The sequence below is a fragment of the Xyrauchen texanus genome, chromosome 19, assembly GCF_025860055.1.
Source record: "Xyrauchen texanus isolate HMW12.3.18 chromosome 19, RBS_HiC_50CHRs, whole genome shotgun sequence".
Lineage (NCBI taxonomy): Eukaryota > Metazoa > Chordata > Actinopteri > Cypriniformes > Catostomidae > Xyrauchen > Xyrauchen texanus.
Genome location: NC_068294.1, coordinates 3,229,805 through 3,250,995, shown reverse-complemented (window position 1 = coordinate 3,250,995; position 21,191 = coordinate 3,229,805). Strand labels below are relative to the sequence as shown.

The 21,191-nt window shown below is 36.7% G+C and overlaps 2 protein-coding genes across 4 annotated transcripts in view; one reads left to right on the top strand and one right to left on the bottom strand.

Annotated features, from left to right (window-relative positions):
• The first annotated feature begins 559 nt into the window (after positions 1-559).
• On the top strand, positions 560-17,421 carry LOC127659498 (E3 ubiquitin-protein ligase TM129). Its single transcript, XM_052149354.1, has 4 exons — positions 560-971; positions 6,088-6,562; positions 15,150-15,309; positions 15,609-17,421. The coding sequence occupies exons 1-4, from the start codon at positions 767-769 to the stop codon at positions 15,855-15,857; spliced, it is 1,089 nt and encodes a 362-aa protein (XP_052005314.1). The 5' UTR covers positions 560-766; the 3' UTR covers positions 15,858-17,421.
• Positions 17,422-17,684: 263 nt separating this feature from the next.
• si:zfos-2326c3.2 (mitogen-activated protein kinase kinase kinase kinase 4) overlaps positions 17,685-21,191 on the bottom strand; it is a 79,962-nt gene continuing 76,455 nt past the window's right edge. For all 3 annotated transcript variants that reach the window (XM_052149331.1, XM_052149332.1, XM_052149333.1), the window contains exons 31-32: positions 20,598-20,737; positions 17,685-20,073 (exon numbers count right to left, since the gene is read on the bottom strand). In XM_052149331.1, the coding sequence (XP_052005291.1) occupies positions 19,990-20,073; positions 20,598-20,737 (224 nt within the window). In that variant the 3' untranslated portion in view covers positions 17,685-19,989. The remainder of the gene's footprint in view (positions 20,074-20,597; positions 20,738-21,191) is intronic.

Sequence of the window (21,191 nt, the reverse complement as noted above, 5' to 3'; positions counted from 1 at the left end):
ACGCTGTCATTGCTGCACATGGAGGATTTTTGATGAGAAATCTTTGAAGTAGTTTAAGAAGTTCTGAATTTTTTTTTTTCAAATTGTAATATTATTTTTTCACATTATTAATGTCCTGACTATACATTGTGATCAGTTGAATGCCACTTTGGTGAATAAAAGTACCAATATCTTCCCATAAGAGCAAAATCTGTACATTATTCCAAACTTTTGGCTACCAGTGTGTATATATATATATATATATATATATATATATATATATATATATATATATATATGTATGGATAGGTATACATAATATGAAATGACTTGTTCTGAAACCATGTTGATATAAGTGTATGCAAAAAAACTCAAACTTCCAGTCACTTGCAAGATAATGTCTATGAAATATTAAGAAATGTATGTTTATCTACTGGACAGTATACCTATCCACAGACTCCCTGTATTACCTTCATGGACCCACAGGGTTCGCTGTTGAGCAGAAAACGTATTGCTCCTTTGTGACTTTTATTTTGAAAATGTAGTTTATTCTTGTCACGTCCATTGCTTTCACTTACGGAAGTGTCACAATTTGATACATGTTTTTAGCTTTTATTTGTGTTCGATGACTTCATAAGCTAAATACGAGAAAATGTTAATTATAAATGAATTTATGCATGTGACTAACAAGTGTAAATATTATCGAGGATAGCTGTTGTTATGGGCGGCTCATTGTATTGGATGAATGAATTGAATCTGGCTTCACGCATGTGTTAGTTATGTAAACATGGACAGGCCGGACACTGCTTTCACTCTGGCTTATGTAGTATTCACACTGTGTTTTGTTTTTACGCCAAATGAGTTTCGTTCGGCTGGTTTTACGGTTCAGCATCTGTTCTCAGAGTTGCTGGGTAGTGAAGACATCTGCTTCATTCAGCACCACATCAGGAGAACCACACTGACTCTACTCGCACACTGCTTCTTACCGCTGGGTAATGTCACATTACTAATTCTTCTTCTTTCTTTTTTTTTTCATGTTGGTAAAAAAAAAAACAAACAAAAAAAACGAATTGCATTTTAAGTACAAGTGATGACCTACCGCTGTGTTTGTATGCATGCAGTATATTCAACAGGCCATAATGGAATACTAGCGTACTTCCTGCCTACTGTGTAGTTTGAACTGAAACTGGCTGCTATTGTTTTTATTTCAAAGCAGTGTGCAACAATAAACGTTTCAAACAGTAGAATGTATGTTGTTGACATGGCCGCATTATGAGCATGTTTCATTTTGTGGTTCGCGCTTAGTTGTAATTCTGTTATAAAAAGTCAAGAGGGAGACGTTACATTGCAATGTGTACTCAAGTTGAATTCTGAGAATTTGGGCAAATGTAGTAGGTCACCTGAGTATTCCATGAATACAGAATATTCTCAAAGATCTGGGATGACCTACTTGCAGTGGGGTCATTCCTACAATTTGGTGCTTGAAATGTAAAAAAATAATAAAATACTTTGAGGTATCTTTAAATTTCATCATTAATAATAATAATAATAATTCCTTACATTTATATAGCACTTTTCTAGGCACTCAAAGCGCTTTACATAGTACAGGGGGAATCTCCTCAACCACCACCAGTGTGCAGCATCCACTTGGATGATGCGACGGCAGCCATAGTGCGCCAGAACGCCCACCACACACTAGCTATTGGCGGAGAGGAGATGGTAGAGTGATGTAGCCAATCAGGGATGGAGATTATTAGAAGGCCATGATATATAGGGGCCAATGGGGGGGAATTTGGCTAGGACACCGGGGTTACACCCCATTAAAGGGATGTGATCATTTTTACAGGTCAAGATAAATGGCACAACAAATTCAGCTGTACTTTGGGTAAGGTGTGTGCGATCAAGGTAATAATAGGTTGGAAAATCAATTGGTAAAGTTAGCCAATACACTAAGATATTCAGCTAACAAACTTGTAAATGTATAGGGATAATTTTATTTTATAACGTATTGACATTTTAAAATGACATAAATTTCCCCTATATCTTCAGTTACAAACTTCAAAAACATTGTTTTTGAATGGCAAATGTCACTTTCAGTGTGTGTGATGTCATTTGACGACATAGAACTTAAATGAAAGGTCACAGTATCATTATGTAGGGTGGACAATTATGTCAAATGGACAAAAAAACAACATCTCCACTATCAGTTATAAATACACCACAATAGAAAACATGCTATTGAGAGAATGTTATACTAAATACTTTATGGTGCACTCCGTAACTTTAGTCTTTGTGTCATCTTGGACTTACACTGACATCTAGCAGTTTGGATGCTGCATCATTTAAAATCAATAGTTTTCAGTTTCAGATGTCATTGTAGAAATTTAGTATTCACAGTCAGTCATGATTAATTTAATTAATGTGTAAAAGTGTCAAATAACAGGAGGGTTACTGCGATTAAGTGAGTAGTATTCAGCTGGTCATGTGATTTTAAAATGGCAGCCCCCATGTGTGGACCCTCTCCATGTAGAATAAAACAGCTTTTATAAGGTTACTGATGTCATATCAGTAACTGTGGAGGCGCGTTAGGTCCCAATGCGACTATTGGAGTCTTCATTTTAATGCGAGTGCTCATGATTTCATACAGATATTGCAGTACTACAATTCATGTCTTTAGGAGTTAAACTATCAACATTCCATTTTAAATTCAGTTTCATTTTTAAATAGATTATATTTTTTCAAAACATTTCAAACACGTTTGTCTTTTTTTTAAAAACATATTATGAACGCATACTTTGCAACACATTTTTACCACATTCAAGCAGTTGGGAAACTGTTCAAATTAGCCTTCTGAACAGAATCCTCCACAGTCAAAAAAAACTAAATATACGAGGTATTCTCAACAGCCCTATAACCAAAGAGCTAACAAAATCAGACATAGAACAAGCTCTATTATCTGATCAATGATAGTCAAATAACTAAACCGGAAACATGTTCATTAACAACCACAGGCTACTAACGTTACCTCAATTAAATAAGAGCTATTTTGGAGATTTTAGGCTACTTAAGCCAATTAAACTTTGAAAACATCAACATCAGCAAGATGGACAGCGCTTTGTAACAGTATCAAATGCGTAAAAATTATTTCCATATAGGCCTAAGTTAAGCAAAAAAAAATGTTATTGCCGATTTTGCCTCTTCGTTTTCATTGCCCCTACATCAGTGGGAATAATGAGTCTGACTTTTTGATGCGCACAGGTGATCGATGCGAAGCTGCACGGTAGAAAGGAATAAACGTACATCGTCCTCCACCTGCAGCCTTGATCGGTTTTTGCTTTTAAGCAGGGTCAAAGTGGAAAACCTGCACTCACATAAGTGGAGGTGAAGGGGATGAGGAATTTCATAGCCTTTCGAGAGGTGGAGAAACTACAAAATGGTGGCAGTGGTGGCTCAGTGGTTGAGGCTCAGGGTTACTGACCAGAAGGTTGGGGGTTCAAGTCCTAGCACCACCAAGATGCCACTGTTGGGCCCTTGAGCAAGGCACTTAACTCCAGGTTGCTCCAGGGGGATTGTCCCTGTAATAAGTGCACTGTAAGTCGCTTTGGATAAAAGCGTCTGCCAAATGCATAAATGTAAATGTACAAAGAGATTTTTTGCTACACGCATGCATAACACGCACTTTAACACACAAGCTAGCAGGACAGATGTGTACAGACGTGAACCAATATCAGGGTTCATACACTGTTAACAATTATTACCAATAATTTTCCATGACTTTGAGGCAAATTTTTATGACCATACATTTCCATCTATGGCAAATAAGAAAAATCCATGTCAAAATTTACCACAGCATATCTTAACTAAAATGAATGAAAACTGACAAGCTATGTGGTTTACTAGAAAATAAACATTTATTTAAATAACGCTCATTGACACACCAGTATGAATGTTAAATAATATAATGTGTCAAACTCTGAGAACTCAATTTTTTAGCCTTCATAAACGTAAATGGCTCAGAGGGACAAGAATGTTTGAGAAAAAAGAAAAGAAAAAAGACATTAACTTAAGATTAAACCGCAGACTTTGACGCTGTGGAGGCGCGTTAGGTCCCAATGCAAGATAACTCCAATAATTATTTTTTTTTTTTAGGATAAATGAGGAACACATGTGTTTGTTTTTGTGCAACTGATCATGTCGTCATGCTTAAATAGGCAAACACACATGCGCACGTCATTTTCGTGTTCTGTACTGCAGTCTGCAAAAGTTTTCACATGATCAAATTGTCATGCGAACCTGCTCTGTTTCAGCCTAAACTGCCAGTGTGAAACCCCCTGCTTTTGCTCCGGTACACTGATGCGACTCTTGACAGAAAGATCAAGGGACATCAGTGACCACCAGCGCAGGTCTTCTCTAATGTTTAACATTAAAAACAGGAGAATGTATTTGATACTGAGACTTTTAATGATTGCTCCTCAAGAAGTGAATAATAACACTGCTCAGACTCACAAGCAAACATCCCCATAAGCTTAATTAACATAGCAAGTTATTACTTACAAACTTAAGACTTAATATATTCAAACTATAATGTAAATCTGAAATTTACTTTCTTGTACACTATCCATATGAACTTGAGCAATCGTGGGCAAACTTTTTCCTTTACTTTTCCAGGCCTGGAAAACACAATTTCTAAATTCCATGGCATTTCCAGGATTTTCATGACCGTACGAACCCGCGCTGCGACTACACTGGGGCTCTCTGTTGCCCCCCCAGGGAAGGCGCGCCTTAGCAATTTAAAAACTCTGGCCTAAACATTTACTGAAAAAATTACTGAACGCACTTTTTATTGTATGGAGAAGAAGAATTTTTTTTTTGAAGTTCAGTGATTTGCACTTGCAGTGTATTCAGACCCCTTCATTTTTTTTTTCTTCACATTTTGTTATGTTGCAACCTTATGCTAAAATGCTTTATATACATATATATATATATATATATATATATATATATATATATATATATATATACATATATATATATATATATATATATATATACTCCATACATGAACATTTGGCATCTATGAACATACAGTGCTCTCCATAAGTATTTGGACAGTGAGCCACTTTTCACAATTTTGGCTCTGTACGCCACCACAATGGATTTGAAACAAAGCAATGATTATTTGCAGACTGTCATCATTAATTTGAAGGGATTACATCCAAATTGGGTGAACAGTTCAGGAATTACAGCACATTATACAATGATCATGAGCTGTTGCTTCCCTTCTCCATACACTTTTCTCTTTCCATGATTCTGGTACAGGTTCTGGTACATTTGGCAGGCTTTTTTTAAATGCTTTCTAATCTGGCCTTCCTTTTCTTGAGGTTTACCAGTGGTTTGCACCTTGTGGTAAACTCTCTGTATTCACTTTCATGTCTTCTCTCTATTGTAGACTTTGCCAATGATACGCCTACCTCATGAAGAGTGTTCTTGACTTTGCTTGATGTTGTGAAAAGGTTTTTCTTCACCAAGGAATTAATTTTGTGATGCTCCACCATAGTTGTCTTCATTGGTCGTCCAGGCCGTAAGGTGTTGCCAAGCTGACCAGTGTGTTCCTACTTTTTAAGAATATACCAAATTTGTGATTTGGCCACTCCTAAAGGTTGTGCTATTGTTTTGTTTTTTCAGCCTAATGATGGCCAGCTTTACTCGCATTGACAGCCCTTTGGATCTCATAATGATAGTTTACAGCATTGGCTTCTAAATGCCTTTTAACATTCTGCTCCAGACCTTTTAACTGCTTAATTTTGAATGAAAATAACCAAGGAACAGCCCACACCTGGCCATCAAACAGCTCCTCTGTCGATTGTCCAATTACTTTTGAACCCCTGAAAATGGGGGTTCTATGAATAAAAAAATGCTGTAAATCCTAATCCATTTACCCAATTTGGATGTAAATCTGATACTGATTGCTTCAAATCCACTGTGGTGGTGTACAGAGCCAAAATTGTGAAAAGTGTCTAACTGTCCAAATAATTATGGAGGGCATTGTATTTCCTGTGAACAGTTTTCAGATCAACACATAACACTTGTGTTACACCTGTGTTGCAGGTTACTACATAGGAATGTGTTTTGCTGCTCCAGAACAGAATCTCATTTATGTCCATCATGCAAGTCAAGGATGGCAAATCTACTTGGGCGTTTCACTTGCCATCCAGCTTTTGAGCTGTGCTCTTGCTTTCTATTGGTCCAGGCGTGGATGGGCGAATCATCCGATATGTAAAGCTCTGAGTGTGCATGCATTACCTCAGTCTAGCTGGAGAGCCGTCGCATCTTCCATCAACACAGAGTTTCGCCGCATTGACAAATTTGCTTCAGGTTCTCCAAGTGCAAGAGTGATAGTCACTGATACTTGGGTGATGAAGGTCACAACATACTACTTGCATGTTGCATTACATCAAGACTGTCATTTGACTGTCACAGACTCCAAGCATCACAACCTGTCACCTGAATTAAACACACCGGTACAGATTGTCACCATCACCGTTGCCAGCATCAACCCAAGAGTCAAGTCTTTTGACATAAGGTAATTTCTTATTGTGTGTGGAGATTTTAAATTGTGAAAAAAAAATCTAAACAAAAACATTTATGGCTAATTTAAAATGCTTTCTGTTAGGGGGTGCACTATTAATGAAAAAAAAACAACAACAACAATGAGATGCCGATTATACAGTGCATCCAGAAAGTATTCACAGCGCTTCACTTTTTCCACATTTTGGTGTTACATCCTTATTCCAAAATTGATTAAATTCATTATTTTCCTCAAAGTTCTACAAACAATACCCCATAATGACAATGTGAACGAAGTTTGTTTGAAATCTTTGTAAATGTATTAAAAATAAAAAATCACATGTACATAAGTATTCACAGCCTTTGCTCAGTACTTTGTTGAAGCACCTTTGGCACCAATTACAGCCTCAAATCTTTTTGAGTATGATGCTACAAGCTTGGCACACCTATTTTTGGGCAGTTTCTCCCATTCTTCTTTGCAGGACCTCTCAAGCTCCATCAGGTTGGATGGGGAGCATCAGTTCACAGCCATTTTCAGATCTCTCCAGAGATGTTCAATCGGGTTCAAGTCTGGGCTCTGCTGGACCACTCAAAGACAGTCACAGAGTTGTCTCGTAGCCACTCCTTAGTTATCTTGGCTGTGTGCTTTGGGTCGTTGTCCTGTTGGAAGATGAACCTTCGCCCCAGTCTGAGGTCCAGAGTGCTCTGGAGCAGGTTTTCTTAAAGGATGTCTCTGTACATTCACCTTTCCCTCGATCCTGACTAGTCCCCCAGTTCCTGCCGCTGAAAAACATCCCCACAGCATGATGCTGCCACCACCACCATGCTTCACTGTAGGGATGGTATTGTGATGAGCCTGGTTTCCTCCAGACATGACGCTTGCCATTCAGGCCAAAGAGTTCAATCTTTGTTTCATCAGACTAGAGAATTTTGTTTCTCATGGTCTGTGAATCCTTCAGGTGCCTATTGGCAAACTCCAGGAGGGCTGTCATGTGCCTTTTACTTAGGAGTGGCTTCCGTCTGGCCACTCTACCATACAGGCCTGATTGGTGAAGTGCTGCAGAGATGGTTGTTCTTCTGGAAGGTTCTCCTCTCTCCACAGAGAAATGCTGGAGCTCTGTCAGAGTGACCATAGGGTTCTTGCTCACCTCCCTGACTAAGGCCCTTCTCCCCCGATCGCTAAGTTTGGCCGGGCAGCCAACTCTAAGAAGAGTCCTGGTGGTTCCAAACTTCTTCCATTTATAGATGATGAGGCCACTGTGCTCATTGGGACCTTCAATGCTGCAGAAATGTTTCTGTACCCTTCCCCAGATCTGTGCCTCGATACAATCCTGTCTCGGAGGTCTAAAGTCAATTCCTTGGACTTCATGGCTTGGTTTGTGCTCTGACATGCACTTCTTCTTCTTCTTCTTCTTTAGAGTTTATCGGCAGCTTGCATCCATTAGCGTTGCACTACCGCCATCTTCCGGCTTTATTTCCTGTCATGTCCAGTTACATCATATTCTTCTCATCAGTCCTGTTCTTGATAAAAATAATAAAATATTTCCTCTGCTTTGTTCATTCTCCCCACTTTCCAGTATTTCCTTCATTCCTGTCCCTGTTGCTCCAATTTTTCCTAACTCTTCCATCATATTTTTCCTCTGTTCTTTATATTGTCTGCAACTCAACAACACATGCTCTATAGTTTCTGCAACCTGACAACAACCACAAAAACCAGTTGGGTGCTTCAATATAATGTGTAGTGTGCTATTCAAATTACTGTGACCTATCCTTAATCTGGTCATAACTACTACTACTTTTCTATTCCCTCCCCTATTCTTCACAGCCCCAACTTTACTTTGAATAGCATATAAATGTCTCCCTTTAGTTTCCATATCCCACTGATGTTGCCATTCTCTAATGGCTTCTTTCCATATTATACTCTTTCCTTCAGACTTTGACAACTTTTTAACAGCTCTTTTTTAACAGCTTGTTTGGCTAACTTGTCCACTCTCTCATTACCCACAATGCCGATATGAGCAGGAATCCAAGTCAATTGAATCTCATAACATTTCCCCCTTATTCTTGTGTATATTATCAATACTGAATACAGTAAATCCTGATGACTATTAGATATACCAGTCATGAGACTGTATAAAGCTGACACTGAATCACTTCCAATTAAAGCTTTTTTAATTTTGTTTTCCTCAATCCATTCTAGTGCCATCTTAATAGCGTATAATTCAACTGCATACACACTCAGATCATTTGTGGTTCGTCTGCTTATCTCACCTCTTTGGTTGAAAATGTAAACTGCAGCTCCAGTCTTTCCTGTTTCTGGATCCTTTGATCCGTCTGTATAAATCTGAATATACTCTTTATATTTAAAATCTATATTTCTATAAAATTCGCTACCAGATCTGTACTATTACTTACTGTTTTAACTTCAAGTAATTTAAAATCAACTTCCATGGTTTCTAGCTTCCATACCGGTGTATCAGGCCATATTATAGTTGGGCAGAATTCCTTTTCATACACTCCCAATTCTCTAGCCGCCTCATCTCCGACCCACCCAAAACTGAACTTTTATGCTCTCTCCCTTTCCCAATTATCTTGTAATATCATTTTCAATATCAATATCATCTCCATGCCCTTTTAGATTTACCCAATAATTTACAAGCAATTGTTTACGTCGGATGTTCAATGGCATTTCTCCCGCTTCCACCTGTAGAGCACACACTGGTGATGTTTTAACTGCCCCTAGACATAATCTCAGTGCTTTAGCCTGCATTACATCAAGCCTCCTAAGTACAGATTTGGCTGCTGATCCATATGCCACACTTCCATAATCCATCCTTGATCTTATTAGATTTACATATATATATTTCAGTGATTTATACTCTGTTCCCCATTCTAGACCTGTTAAACATCTCATTAAATTTATTACTTTTTTACATTTGTCTTCTACATTTCTAATATGTTCTGCCCAAGTTAACCTTGTGTCAAAGTGTACTCCTAAAAAGCGGAATGTTTTAACTCTCTCTAAATTACTTCCATATAGTTTTATATTAATATTTTCCTTGATTTTCTTCCCTGTAAAAAACATCACTTTAGTTTTCTCTATAGAAAATTTAACACCCCACTTTATTCCCCACTTCTCCACCTGCTGTATCCCTTCTTGTATTTTTTTAACTACATGTTCTGTATTTCTTCCTTTTTTCCATATTGCCCCATCATCCACAAAAGTGATCTTCCCATACCTATTGGTATATTCACATATATGTCATTAATCATTACTGAAAATAATGTGGGACTTACAACACTCCCTGAGGAGTTCCGTTTTCTATAACATGTTCACTTGATAAGTCTGCCCCTATTTTAACCTGAATTGTTCTTCCTTCCAGGAAATCCTTTATCCAGTTAAGAAAATTTCCTCTAATTCCCATATTATACAATTTAATCATTAGTCCCTCTCTCCATAGCATATCATATGCTTTTTCTACATCGAAAAATACTGCCACTACTGTCTCTTTATTTACTTGTGCTTTTCTTATGTTATCTTCCAAACACAATACTGCATCCATAGTATTCCTACCTCTTCTAAACCCACTTTGACATTCAACCACCATACCTCTTTTTTCCATAATATACATTAACCTCTCATTTATCATTCTTTCCATTAATTTACTGACATGAGATGTCAGAGCAATAGGTCTATAACTTGTGGGTTTACTAGCTTCTTTCCCAGGTTTTCTTATCGGCACAATAATTGCCTCCTTCCAGCTCTTTGGTAGTTTCCTTCCTCCCACACTTTATTGTACAGCATCAACAACTTATTCTTCCCCTCCTCACTTAACTGTTTCAACATGCTATAACAAATGTCATCTTTTCCTGGTGCAGTCTTCCCAGTTTTGGCCATTGCTCTCTTTAATTCTCCCATGTTAAATAGTACATTTTGTTCATCCTTCACTTTCCCCATCTTCATAAGTACCTCTACATTTTCAGATTTAGTCTTCTCTCTGCCTCTCTTCCCTTCTTCTGATAAATTATTAGAGCTGTGCACATTGACAAATGTATTTGCTAACATTTCAGCCTTTTCCTTATTTGTCACTGCAATTTCATTTCCACTACTCAAAACTGGGTAACTCCATTCTCTCCTTTCACCACCCATCTTTTTAATCATTGTCCACACCTCTCCAATCTGAGTTGTATTCCCAATTGAGCTACAATACTTCCTCCAATATGTTCTTTTTGCCTGTCTAATTGTTTTCCTTACTATTGCCTGAGCATATTTATATTGAACCATGTGCATAAAGTTAGGAGTTCTTTTCATTATTTTAAATGCTTTGTTCCTATTTCTGACTGCTTTTTTACATTCCTCACCCCACCATGGTACGATTTTCCTCTTTACCTTACCTTTACTTTTTGGAATAGACTCCATTGCCGCTGTTATTATACCTTTCTTTATTTTATTTTCCAGTATCTCTATATCATCATTATACTCAATCTGGTTCAAACATCTATCACTTTCTTTCTGAAAATGTTCCCAATTAGCCTTCTCAAATATCCATCTTCCTCCTCTTCCTTCTATACTTTGAGATAATGAAATATTAATTTTACACAATACTGGATAATGATCACTTCCTATTGTCCCATCCTTATAGACACTCCAATTACATATCGCTGCCATACTACTGGACACCAGTGTGAGGTCAAGTACAGATTCCTTCCCAGTACTAACCTCTATCCTGGTTTTACTTCCATCATTTAAACATACTAAGTTTTTCTCATCCAATAACTCTTCAATTACTTGTCCATTACTATCCATCTTCTCACTACCCCACAATGCATTATGCATTGAAATCCCCACACCATACAATATTATTATTGTCTTGCCCTCTATTTCCTCAAAATTGTTTATATCTAATTTCCTACACGGATTGTAATAATTTATAACTACAATTTTTTCCTTTCACCCCATGTTTCTACCACTACATATTCTTGCTCCTTTCCTACACCTAACACCCTATGCGAATCCCTTGTCTTATAAATGTTATACATCCCCTCCACCACCATTTTCCCTATCTTGTCTAACTGATACGTATCCATATATTATAAAGTCCAAATTAGGCTTTAACCAGGATTCCTGAATGCATATAACATCTGGCTTTTCTCTTCTACTCCTTATAAACTGCTTAAAATCCTGCCCATTTGCGATCAGGCTTCTTGCATTCCATTGAAGGATTAGCATTACAAAAATTATTAACCTATACATGTTGTCTCTTGACTCGACTGTACACTGAGTTCATCCCTCACTTCTTCCCACTTTAATCCTGTCATATCTAAGTGATGTATTGCTGCTTTAACAATAATCTGGATTCTTTCAGTTTTAGACCTGACTTCAGCTGTAGCATTTATCACCCCTGCTATGAATGTCACTATTTTCTTCTTCTCTTCCCATTTTTCCTTCTTTTCTTTGTGATCTTCCCTACTCACCCTTTTTATACTTTCTCCACTCTGATTCTTCTTTTCCTGCTCTGTTCTCTTAACAGCCTCAACATAAGAAATGTTTTCTTTTGATTTTATCTGTTGTACTTTAACTTCTTTTTTCATCACTTCACATCCCCAAAATGCCACACTATGATTCCCTCCACAGTTACAACACTTTGGTCTTACTTCTTCCCCACACTTTCCATATTCATGATCACCACTACACCTAGCACACCTCCTCTTTCCTTTACATACATTAGCCATATATCCAAATTCCTGGCAATTATAACATCTCATTGGCTTAGGTACATACTCTCTTATGCTGTATCTCATAAATCCATAATATACCTCTTTTGGTACCTCCTTTGTTTCAAACTCAACCAATACAGATTCTGTTTCTACTTTCTCCACTCCCCGTGTCATTCTTACTGCACTTTTAACTGATCTATTCTTCATTCTCAAGTTCTCCACCAACTCTTTCATATTTACAGTAATTGGAATTCCATATATCACTCCCTTACTTCCGCCATTTATTTTCTCCCCCACTCTTACTACTTTTACTATTTTTATTTTTCCAACACAACTCATCTTCTTTGCTTTTTCCATCTGTACTTCATTATTACATCCTACCAGTAGATTTCCATCTCCCAAAATTCTTGCATACTTCACTTCTCCTACCTTTTCTCTTATTACTTTAGTTAACTAAAGTGGATCCATTTTTTAACTCCTCCTTCTCCCTCAAATCGTACCACTACATTAAACAATCTTATTTTAGGTTCCTTCCCTTCATCTTCTTCACATTCCGTCCCATTTGAACTGACACAACCTTTTTTCTTTCTTTTACGATTAGCCTCCTTCTTATCCCTGCGCATTCTCCCTACTTCCTCCCACTCACTTTCCCTCCTCTCATCACTACCATTCCCCTCTGCTTCACTGTAATCCATACCATCCACCTGTATCCCTGCCACCCCTAGCAAGATTATTGGTTTAATGATCAACCAGAAGCTGTGAGACAGCACCGCTACCGGACCTATACAGGCCGTCGGCCGATGCTATCCCACACCACTTCCTAATCGACTCACCGACCAACAAGGTCGCACTTCGTTTTCCACCCAGTGCAAAAATGTTTTTATTCCTCAGGTCTTAGATCCAGAATCAAGCCTTGCCAGCCCAGTCGACGGGAGGGACTCTGCTCCGGTGTCCAAATAAAATCAAAACTCTTTCCTCGTGCCGAATCTTCACCGGCCAACTTCAGACGTACAAACGCGCGACCCCGTCGCCCTTCACTTCCCTCTGCTGCCAAAGGAATTCTCAAAAGCGTTTGAATTCACTGCTGCACAAACACAAACACATCTTCTGACATACACTGTTATCTGTGGGACCTTATATAGACAGGTGTGTGCCTTTCCAAATAATGTCCAATCAACTGAATTTTCCACAGGTGGACTCCAGTCAAGTTGTAGAAAGATCTCAAGGATGATCAGTGGAAATAGGATGCAGCTGAGCTCAATTTTGAGTGTCATGGCAAAGGCTGTGAATTCTTATGTACATGTGATTTTATTTTGTTTTTTATTTGTAATAAATTTGCAAAGATTTCAAGCAAACTTCTTTCACATTGTCATTACGGGTAATTTTTTGTAGCATTTTGAGGAAAATAATGAATTTAATCCATTTTGAACTAAGGCTGTAACATAACAAAATGTGGAAAAAGTGAAGCGCTGTGAATACTTTCTGGATACACTGTAGCTACTGCAGTAGAGAGCCGCATTGCTAGCCTACCTTTTCAGCCATTTTGTTTACAATAAATTTGGTATTTCAACTAATAAGAAATTGCTAATGGATATCTGTGTATAGATATTGTGCTTTGAACGACAAATCATTGTGAAATTCTAAAATGCAGTTATAGATCTGAAGATTTATGTTTTTTACTAGTTGAGAATTGATAGGGTATTTCAGAGAGTAATTATGTCATTTTAATATCAAGAATTATACAACAGTTAGTTCTGGTCGTTGAATCTGATTGGTCGAGAGGTGTTCCAAGAGTGCTGGTAGCTCACACCATCAGCACTGGGACTAATAGCGAAGTTTCTGCATTGAGAGGAGAAGTTTAAATACAGCATGGCGGAGGAGAGAATGGTTTCTAAAGTGAACGACTCTTGCAAACCGTTTAGCGCAAAATATTCAGGGCAGAACCCCTGCTTGGACAGCTATTTTAGAATACATCCTGTTTTCTCTATTAACTTTAGCAAGCTGACTAACACTACAGCTGAAAAATGGAGTTAAACAGCTGTTTTCATCACTGTAAGGGAGTCGTTACATACACGGGTACCGGTAATCGCACACGCTCAATCGTGCTCTCTCTCTCACACAAACACTACATTTCCTTGTTTCTCCAATAACTTATAAGAAACAGTTCAAGCTGTCATTACTAATTCTAAAGTGACATTTTAGAAAAACGGAATGGAGGCTTGGACACATCTTTTGAACTAGCAACGGCAGACCCTGATCCGTGGCGTAAGAAAGTAGTTCCATATGCAAGTGTGTTTTTTGTAACTGTCCTTAGTTTTTCCTCTCGTTATTTTTTTTACTTGTTTGTTAAACTGTTGTATAAAAGCAATATCACACTTGCAATCATCACTCTTGCACTCAGCACTCTTGCTCATGTGATATTGCTTTATTGTTTTTCCTAGTGAAAACCTAATTAGTAATTCCAATCATTTGCATTTTCACTAGTAGATATTCCATTACTAATCTCAAGAATTAGCATTAGCAATTAGCATAAAATTCATATACTGCACATGATTAAACATGAAAGCATTAAATATTTTACTGAGCAATGGTAGGTCTGCTGTAGATTCAATTATTTAAACTTTTGTCTTTGTTTTGTGAATGAATTTAAAAATTAATTCTGTTTCACTGAACTCCCACTCGGCTGTCCTTCATGGTTTTATTTCTTTAAATATTTATTTGCTTCAACTTTGTTTTGTCAAGCCAGCTCGTTCTAGACCAAAACGTGATATCGTTTTCGAGAAAATGACTACGTCATATGTAATGATTATTTATAGTGCAACCTCTCTGTGTCTCTTTTATTCTTCTCAAATGATATTCATCTTTAACTGTACTTTACCTTCCAGATTGAAATCTACAGAGTATGTTGAACTACAAGAGAAGCTGCATGCACCAATCAGAAATGCTGCCAATGTGGTCATCCATTTGACAATGAGTGAGCTATTTTTGGAGACCTTCAAGACTTATGTGAAGATGAATGAAGTTTACAATTGCCCAAGTGAACAGGTGAGCACATCACCGTAAAGCAATCACAGCCTTTGTTTACAATGTCTTAGGATATGAAGGTGCCATTCAGGAAAAAGGGAAATTAAAATACATTTTCAAATGTACAACAGAAAGTTAATTGACTAGAGAAGTTCAATTTTATCATTAAACATACTAGCTACTGTTAAGAGTATGTACTGCATTTGATGAAGAATGTACTTCTTGACTGTTAATGATGTTATATTTTAAAGAGATGAAAATGTGATACTCTGACCCTGTGACTGTCAATGTAATTTTTTTTGTTATGCATCCTATGTTAGGAACTGGAACCATGTATTGGATGTATGCAGGTGAATGCCAATGTGAAGCTTGTGTGTATGTGTCAGGAGGATGGTGAAGGTGACTGCCAGCACTGTTACTGCAGACCCATGTGGTGTCTCACCTGTATGGGCAAATGGTTCGCCAGCCGTCAAGACCAGCAGCAGCCAGAGACGTGGCTGAGCAGCAGGGTCCCCTGTCCCACCTGCAGGGCCAAGTTCTGCATTCTGGATGTCTGTCCCATTCATTGATCGAATATATTCCATCAGTTCATGCTTTTCATATCCATAGGCCTTTGAAACACTCAGCACTTCTGTATAAATCTCTTCAAAGGGACATTATTGTATCAGAAACTTGTTGGTTTATTAAATGTTAATAATGTTTCTGCCTCCCAAGCTAGACACATATCTGATTATTATGGGTGAATGTAAAAATAATAAAAAAAAAATAGAATTAAAAGAAAGAATTGAGAAATGCTACAGTATTTGCACAATAAAAATGAAGACATTTAAAGATACGAATAAGGTTTTACATTGCAACATTATTTTCACACCAATTAAGACCCCCTCCACCAGTTGACATTACCACAATGCAAATTTTTGTTTTCTTTGAAATAAAATCGAATTTGTTATTGTAATGCCTTAAAAAAACTGTTAGTTTGCAAAATCTTTATACATAATGGTAGTATTTGTTGTATTGCTTGTCAAACAGTAAAACATTACAGCGGTACATCGATGAGAATCACCGTTATTTAGAATAATGAGAATTAATAAACAATAAAAACTCAAAAATCGACATGCATTACAGTAATGACACTTTGGGGGGCAAATTGTCATGAAAATGCAATGCAAAAACAAAACAAAAAATACAACTACTGGTCCAACAAAACAGGCTTCATTTTCTTAAAGGGGACCTATTAAGCCCCTTTTCACAAGATGTCATTTAAATCTTTGGTGTCCCCAGAATGTGTCTGTGAAGTTAAAGCTCAAAAAACCCTACACATAATTTATTATACCATGTTGAAAATGCCAATTTCTGGGTGGGAATAAAAACATTTTTTTTGTGTGTGTGTGTCTTTAAATGCAAATGAGCTGGTGCACCCCGCCCCGTATCCAGAATAGGGCGGAGTTGTGACATATCGTAAGCTAAAATAGTGGCGTTCGGAATCAGACACTGATGAGGGAGAGAGTCCATCAGAAGTAACAACTTTGAGAATGAACCAGGAAGTTTTGCAAAGGTGGATGAGCACACACACACACACACACACACACACAAATACTGTTACAACGTTCGCTATGCGCTATAACGAAACACAAACAAACAAACGTGTCCGTCAACAGTCGTGGGCGGGGCCTGTACATAGTGACGTAACTGTACAGAATCTGCAAATGGCTTGTTCTGAGACGGTGCTTATGATTAATGGGGAAAGACTGGGTAGATTTGATAATTATAGGGTGGTTGTGTACACACACTGCCAACACACGTTTATGTTTAAAGTGAATTTTGCATAATAGGTCCCCTTTAAATCTTAATTTTTTGAGGGTTCATTTTTGTAATATTTCTCCAGAGATTGGGTGCACGCCATATAAACTGATTGTATTTTATTTTTATTCAATTATTAGAATTGTCAGAAAAGTTTCTTTGAACTTTGTAAAATAATCTCTTCCTCGTAATAAAGATTATACTGAGTTGCTGATCATTGTTTAGGTGCTCGTATGACACTGGAATGAATGATACGTTTCTGCAAAAGTACATTTAATATCTGAACCATCATTTACAAAAACAAAAAAACGTCTCAAATGTATATTGTTTTTGTCACAATGCATATTTTCACTGCCAAATACTGTTAAAAACTAAGGACTGATAATCAAAATTTCAGCAATTTATGAGTGATTTTTCAGTAAATTTGTCAAATTTACACTTAAAAAAAAAAAACTGTTTTAACAAAAAAAAAAACACCAAAGATTTAGTGTACAATTTTTTTTTTACAGATAACGGGCCATATGTTCATATGACAAAAATGCAGTGCTTAATATTTTAAGCTAACAGTGATTGAAACAATACAAAAAATGTGGAAATAACTTTTAAAAACATTTATTTGGTTTAATGAGTACATTTATAGATTTTTTATAATTGAGTCCAGTCACACGAAATATATACATAAAGTTAAATGCATTTGTCTATATTGTTACACAATCTAAACAAAAGAGGTTTTTGACAAGCATAACACTTTTATACATAGTGTAATTCCTGTACTGTACTGTCCATTATGCTAGCTAAATAATTGTCTATGAAACTTTATACAGGAAATGTACATTTATGTAACAACAGAGAAGGTACAATTAAGTATACATTTACATTATTCGCTGGCTCACATGAATGAAGGACTACGTGACAGTAAAGTCTTCACATGGTGACCAAGAGTGAAACAACAAATAGTTATTTTACTGTTATCTTTTCTATTATTTCATTAATGAAAGAAATCGTCAATGAAAATGAAAGCGTAACATCTAATTTAATAATATTAATAAGTCACTCTGTATAAAGCAATGTAAAGTGGATACAATAGGATTCTTAAGGAATGGTTCAAAGTATTTTATGCCCAGTTATTCACTACGTCTCAACAAATTGAAGAGTTTTGAGTGCTTAAATTCATTTTGAATGAATCTTTCCCAAATATCACTGAATAAAATAGCCAGTGCTAATCCTTCTTTGTTTCATGCTACATCCTTGGTTAACCATTGACTATCTGACTTTCTTTAACACTGTGTTAATTACTGTTCATGCTCTCTGGCTCCACTTATTTGTTCCATTTAAACTAAACCCATTCCTCTACACATGTTCACATCCCCACATCCATGCACAACTTGTTATATCGTCTTCTCCACACATGACCACGCTTCCCACCTTTTTTACTGTTTTCCCCTATAATATAACGAAAATGTTTCAGCACTGGCTCTGTTATTCTCTAACATTTACCAGCGCATTTACTGGGTAACACACATAATGAGCAATACAGTATAATTAGCATATCATTTAAACTTTCTGATTATTAAGGCACCATGGTGGGGAATCAGGTGAATGATATACATTGCAATGGATATAAATAATGATCTATATAGTCACACATCTGCAAAATGAACTATATTGGCCAGCTACAAAACCTATAAACATAAGCTATATTGACACATGTACAGTTTGATGAATTAGCTGATCTGCTCAAAAATGAAGTGACTTTGTGAATTATGAATTTGTGTTTATCATCCCTAAACATTGACCTCATACATCTGTGGCTTGAACTAATAAGCAAGATCTATGAATAAATAAACAAAGCACAAGCTAAACTTTACTGTATAGATGTACTTAAAGAAACTAGTGGATGTCTAGACTCAATAGACAAGATTATGATGCTTCCAAATCAAAAATTAATGAACTTCTATGAAATATGGTGAGAAAAGGGAAAGCATTTGGCATTTTTGGCCACACTGGAGCTGATATAATAATGTGACCACAGAAGACAAATAAAAGATGAATTCATAAGTGTACAGAAGAATATATCATCTGCCAGGTTTTAATATTCTTTCTCATGCTGACAAGATATAAAGCAAAATCAGATGCAAGTTCAGACTCAATACAGCATGGCCAAAGAAAATATGTAATGTTTGGTCTGCACTAAAATCTAAACAAAACTTTTGTTCTATTTTATATATTGTTATGTGTCAAGTTATGTTTGGTTTTCAATATGAGAATAAACAAAAAATATATATAAAAAAGTTAAACTGTGATTTATGTTAAACTTAAAATATGATTAAATATTTCAGCTTGAAACCCCCCAAATGAATGCTGTATGTCCCCGATTCTACTTTTGTATTATTGTATAATTTCAATTCTGAGGTGTTGGAATTTCCACAAAAACAAAATGCTACAGTGTTTGATTGTACAACAGTACAACAGTTAGTTATTTACACCCATCAGCCACAACATTAAAACCTCTATTTCTGTAGTTACAGAAACACTCACACCAGTCCATCTGACACCAACAATCATCCGTGTGATTATCTAATCAGCCAATCATGTGGCAGCAGTGCAGTGCATAAAATCATTCAGATATGGGTCAGGAGCTTCAGTTAATGATCACATCAACCATCAGAATGGGGAAAAATGTGATCTCAGTGATTTGGACCGTGGCATGATTGTTGGTGATAGAATAACAGAAGATAGAGAAGAATAACATCTCTGAATGATATTCTGAGATGTGGGTTAGCGCTGTTTTGGTGGCACGAGGGGGACCTACACAATATTAGGCAGATGGTTTTAATGTTGTGGCTGTGGGATTCAGATAGTTTACTGATTTACCCCACAAAGTTCTCAAACCAAAAATAATCACCAGTTGAAGAGTAAGTTGTGTCCTAATGTCATGAAGTAGATCTGACTGCATCCACCAGACTGAACAGAGGCAAAGAACACCTGTCGAGAAACATTTGTAGATTAAATAATATTTCACTTTTAATGATCAAATTTAAAGGGCTTTTTAGTCATGTATATAACCTCTTTAAAAGACCCCATGAAATACAAAATTGTTGTTTGACTTTAAGCAGATTCCAGGAAAACAGCCCAAAAACACGGTTTACTCGCGCTACTGGCTGTTTAAAAAAAAAACAATGAGCCCTTCAATATGTTCTGCCTTCCTGTTTCAATAGGAAATATGTAAACACAGGAAATAAAACTGCACCTGTAAAGCAGTTTCATTGGGTATTTAAAGGAATATTTCACCCAAAAGAAATTTAAAGCAAGAATGTGCATCTCCTTAAGTCTTTCATAGAAAAAAAAGAAAGTCATACAGGTTTGGAATGTCTTAATAGCAAGCAAATGACAGAATTTTCATTTTTGGATGAATTATTCCTTTAAACATTGACAATTTTTTTTGGGATAATTACATGGAGACATTCAGAGTGAAATAATACAGTCATTTGGAAAATAAATGGTCATACTTTATCATTCCTCTCACACAGGAACTTCAGTTTTTGAGCCTTTTTGTGCATGAAGACTCCCTCTAGACTCCCAGTCTTGGCAGATCTTAGTTCAATGGCTTTCTCTCCCCAGCCCATCACTTGATTTGACTGAAGGTATGCTGAAATAAAATATCAGAATAGAAATCAAATGGAGGAGTTACAAATAAATATATTTTATGTTAAATTCTTATGTTCAGAGATTAGCCTGCCTTTTTCAGTAGAAAAAGCTGATAGATTCTTTGAACTTGTTATCTGTAAACCAATCAGCTCGCTCACATGTGATTTGTCAAGCCAATCAGCTCACATGGTGTAAGCTTATAAGGTCCTTTAATGTGTAATTGGGTAATGTTCAATTTGCGTACTCCCTCTTTACATAACATTTGAATTTGCTCATTTTGCAAGTAAGCCAAGTAAAAAAACTGAGTTTTCTCTGAAACCCTCCACCTCCACGTATCTAGATCTGCTACTTGGGGGACTTGATGCAGCATGTCTGTGTATATTCTAGCAGTAACAAGTCTCTGTACTTACACTACTACAGCAGCATCAGGAGCATAGCAGATCTAGTCCGCCAAG

Excerpts from the sequence above, each read along its gene's own strand:
- LOC127659498 (XM_052149354.1), top strand. The coding sequence starts at position 767 with ATGGACAGGCCGGACACTGCTTTCACTCTGGCTTATGTAGTATTCACA. Across the intron at positions 6,563-15,149 it reads GTCAAGTCTTTTGACATAAG|ATTGAAATCTACAGAGTATG; the intron begins GTAATTTCTTAT and ends TTTACCTTCCAG. Across the intron at positions 15,310-15,608 it reads ACAATTGCCCAAGTGAACAG|GAACTGGAACCATGTATTGG; the intron begins GTGAGCACATCA and ends ATCCTATGTTAG.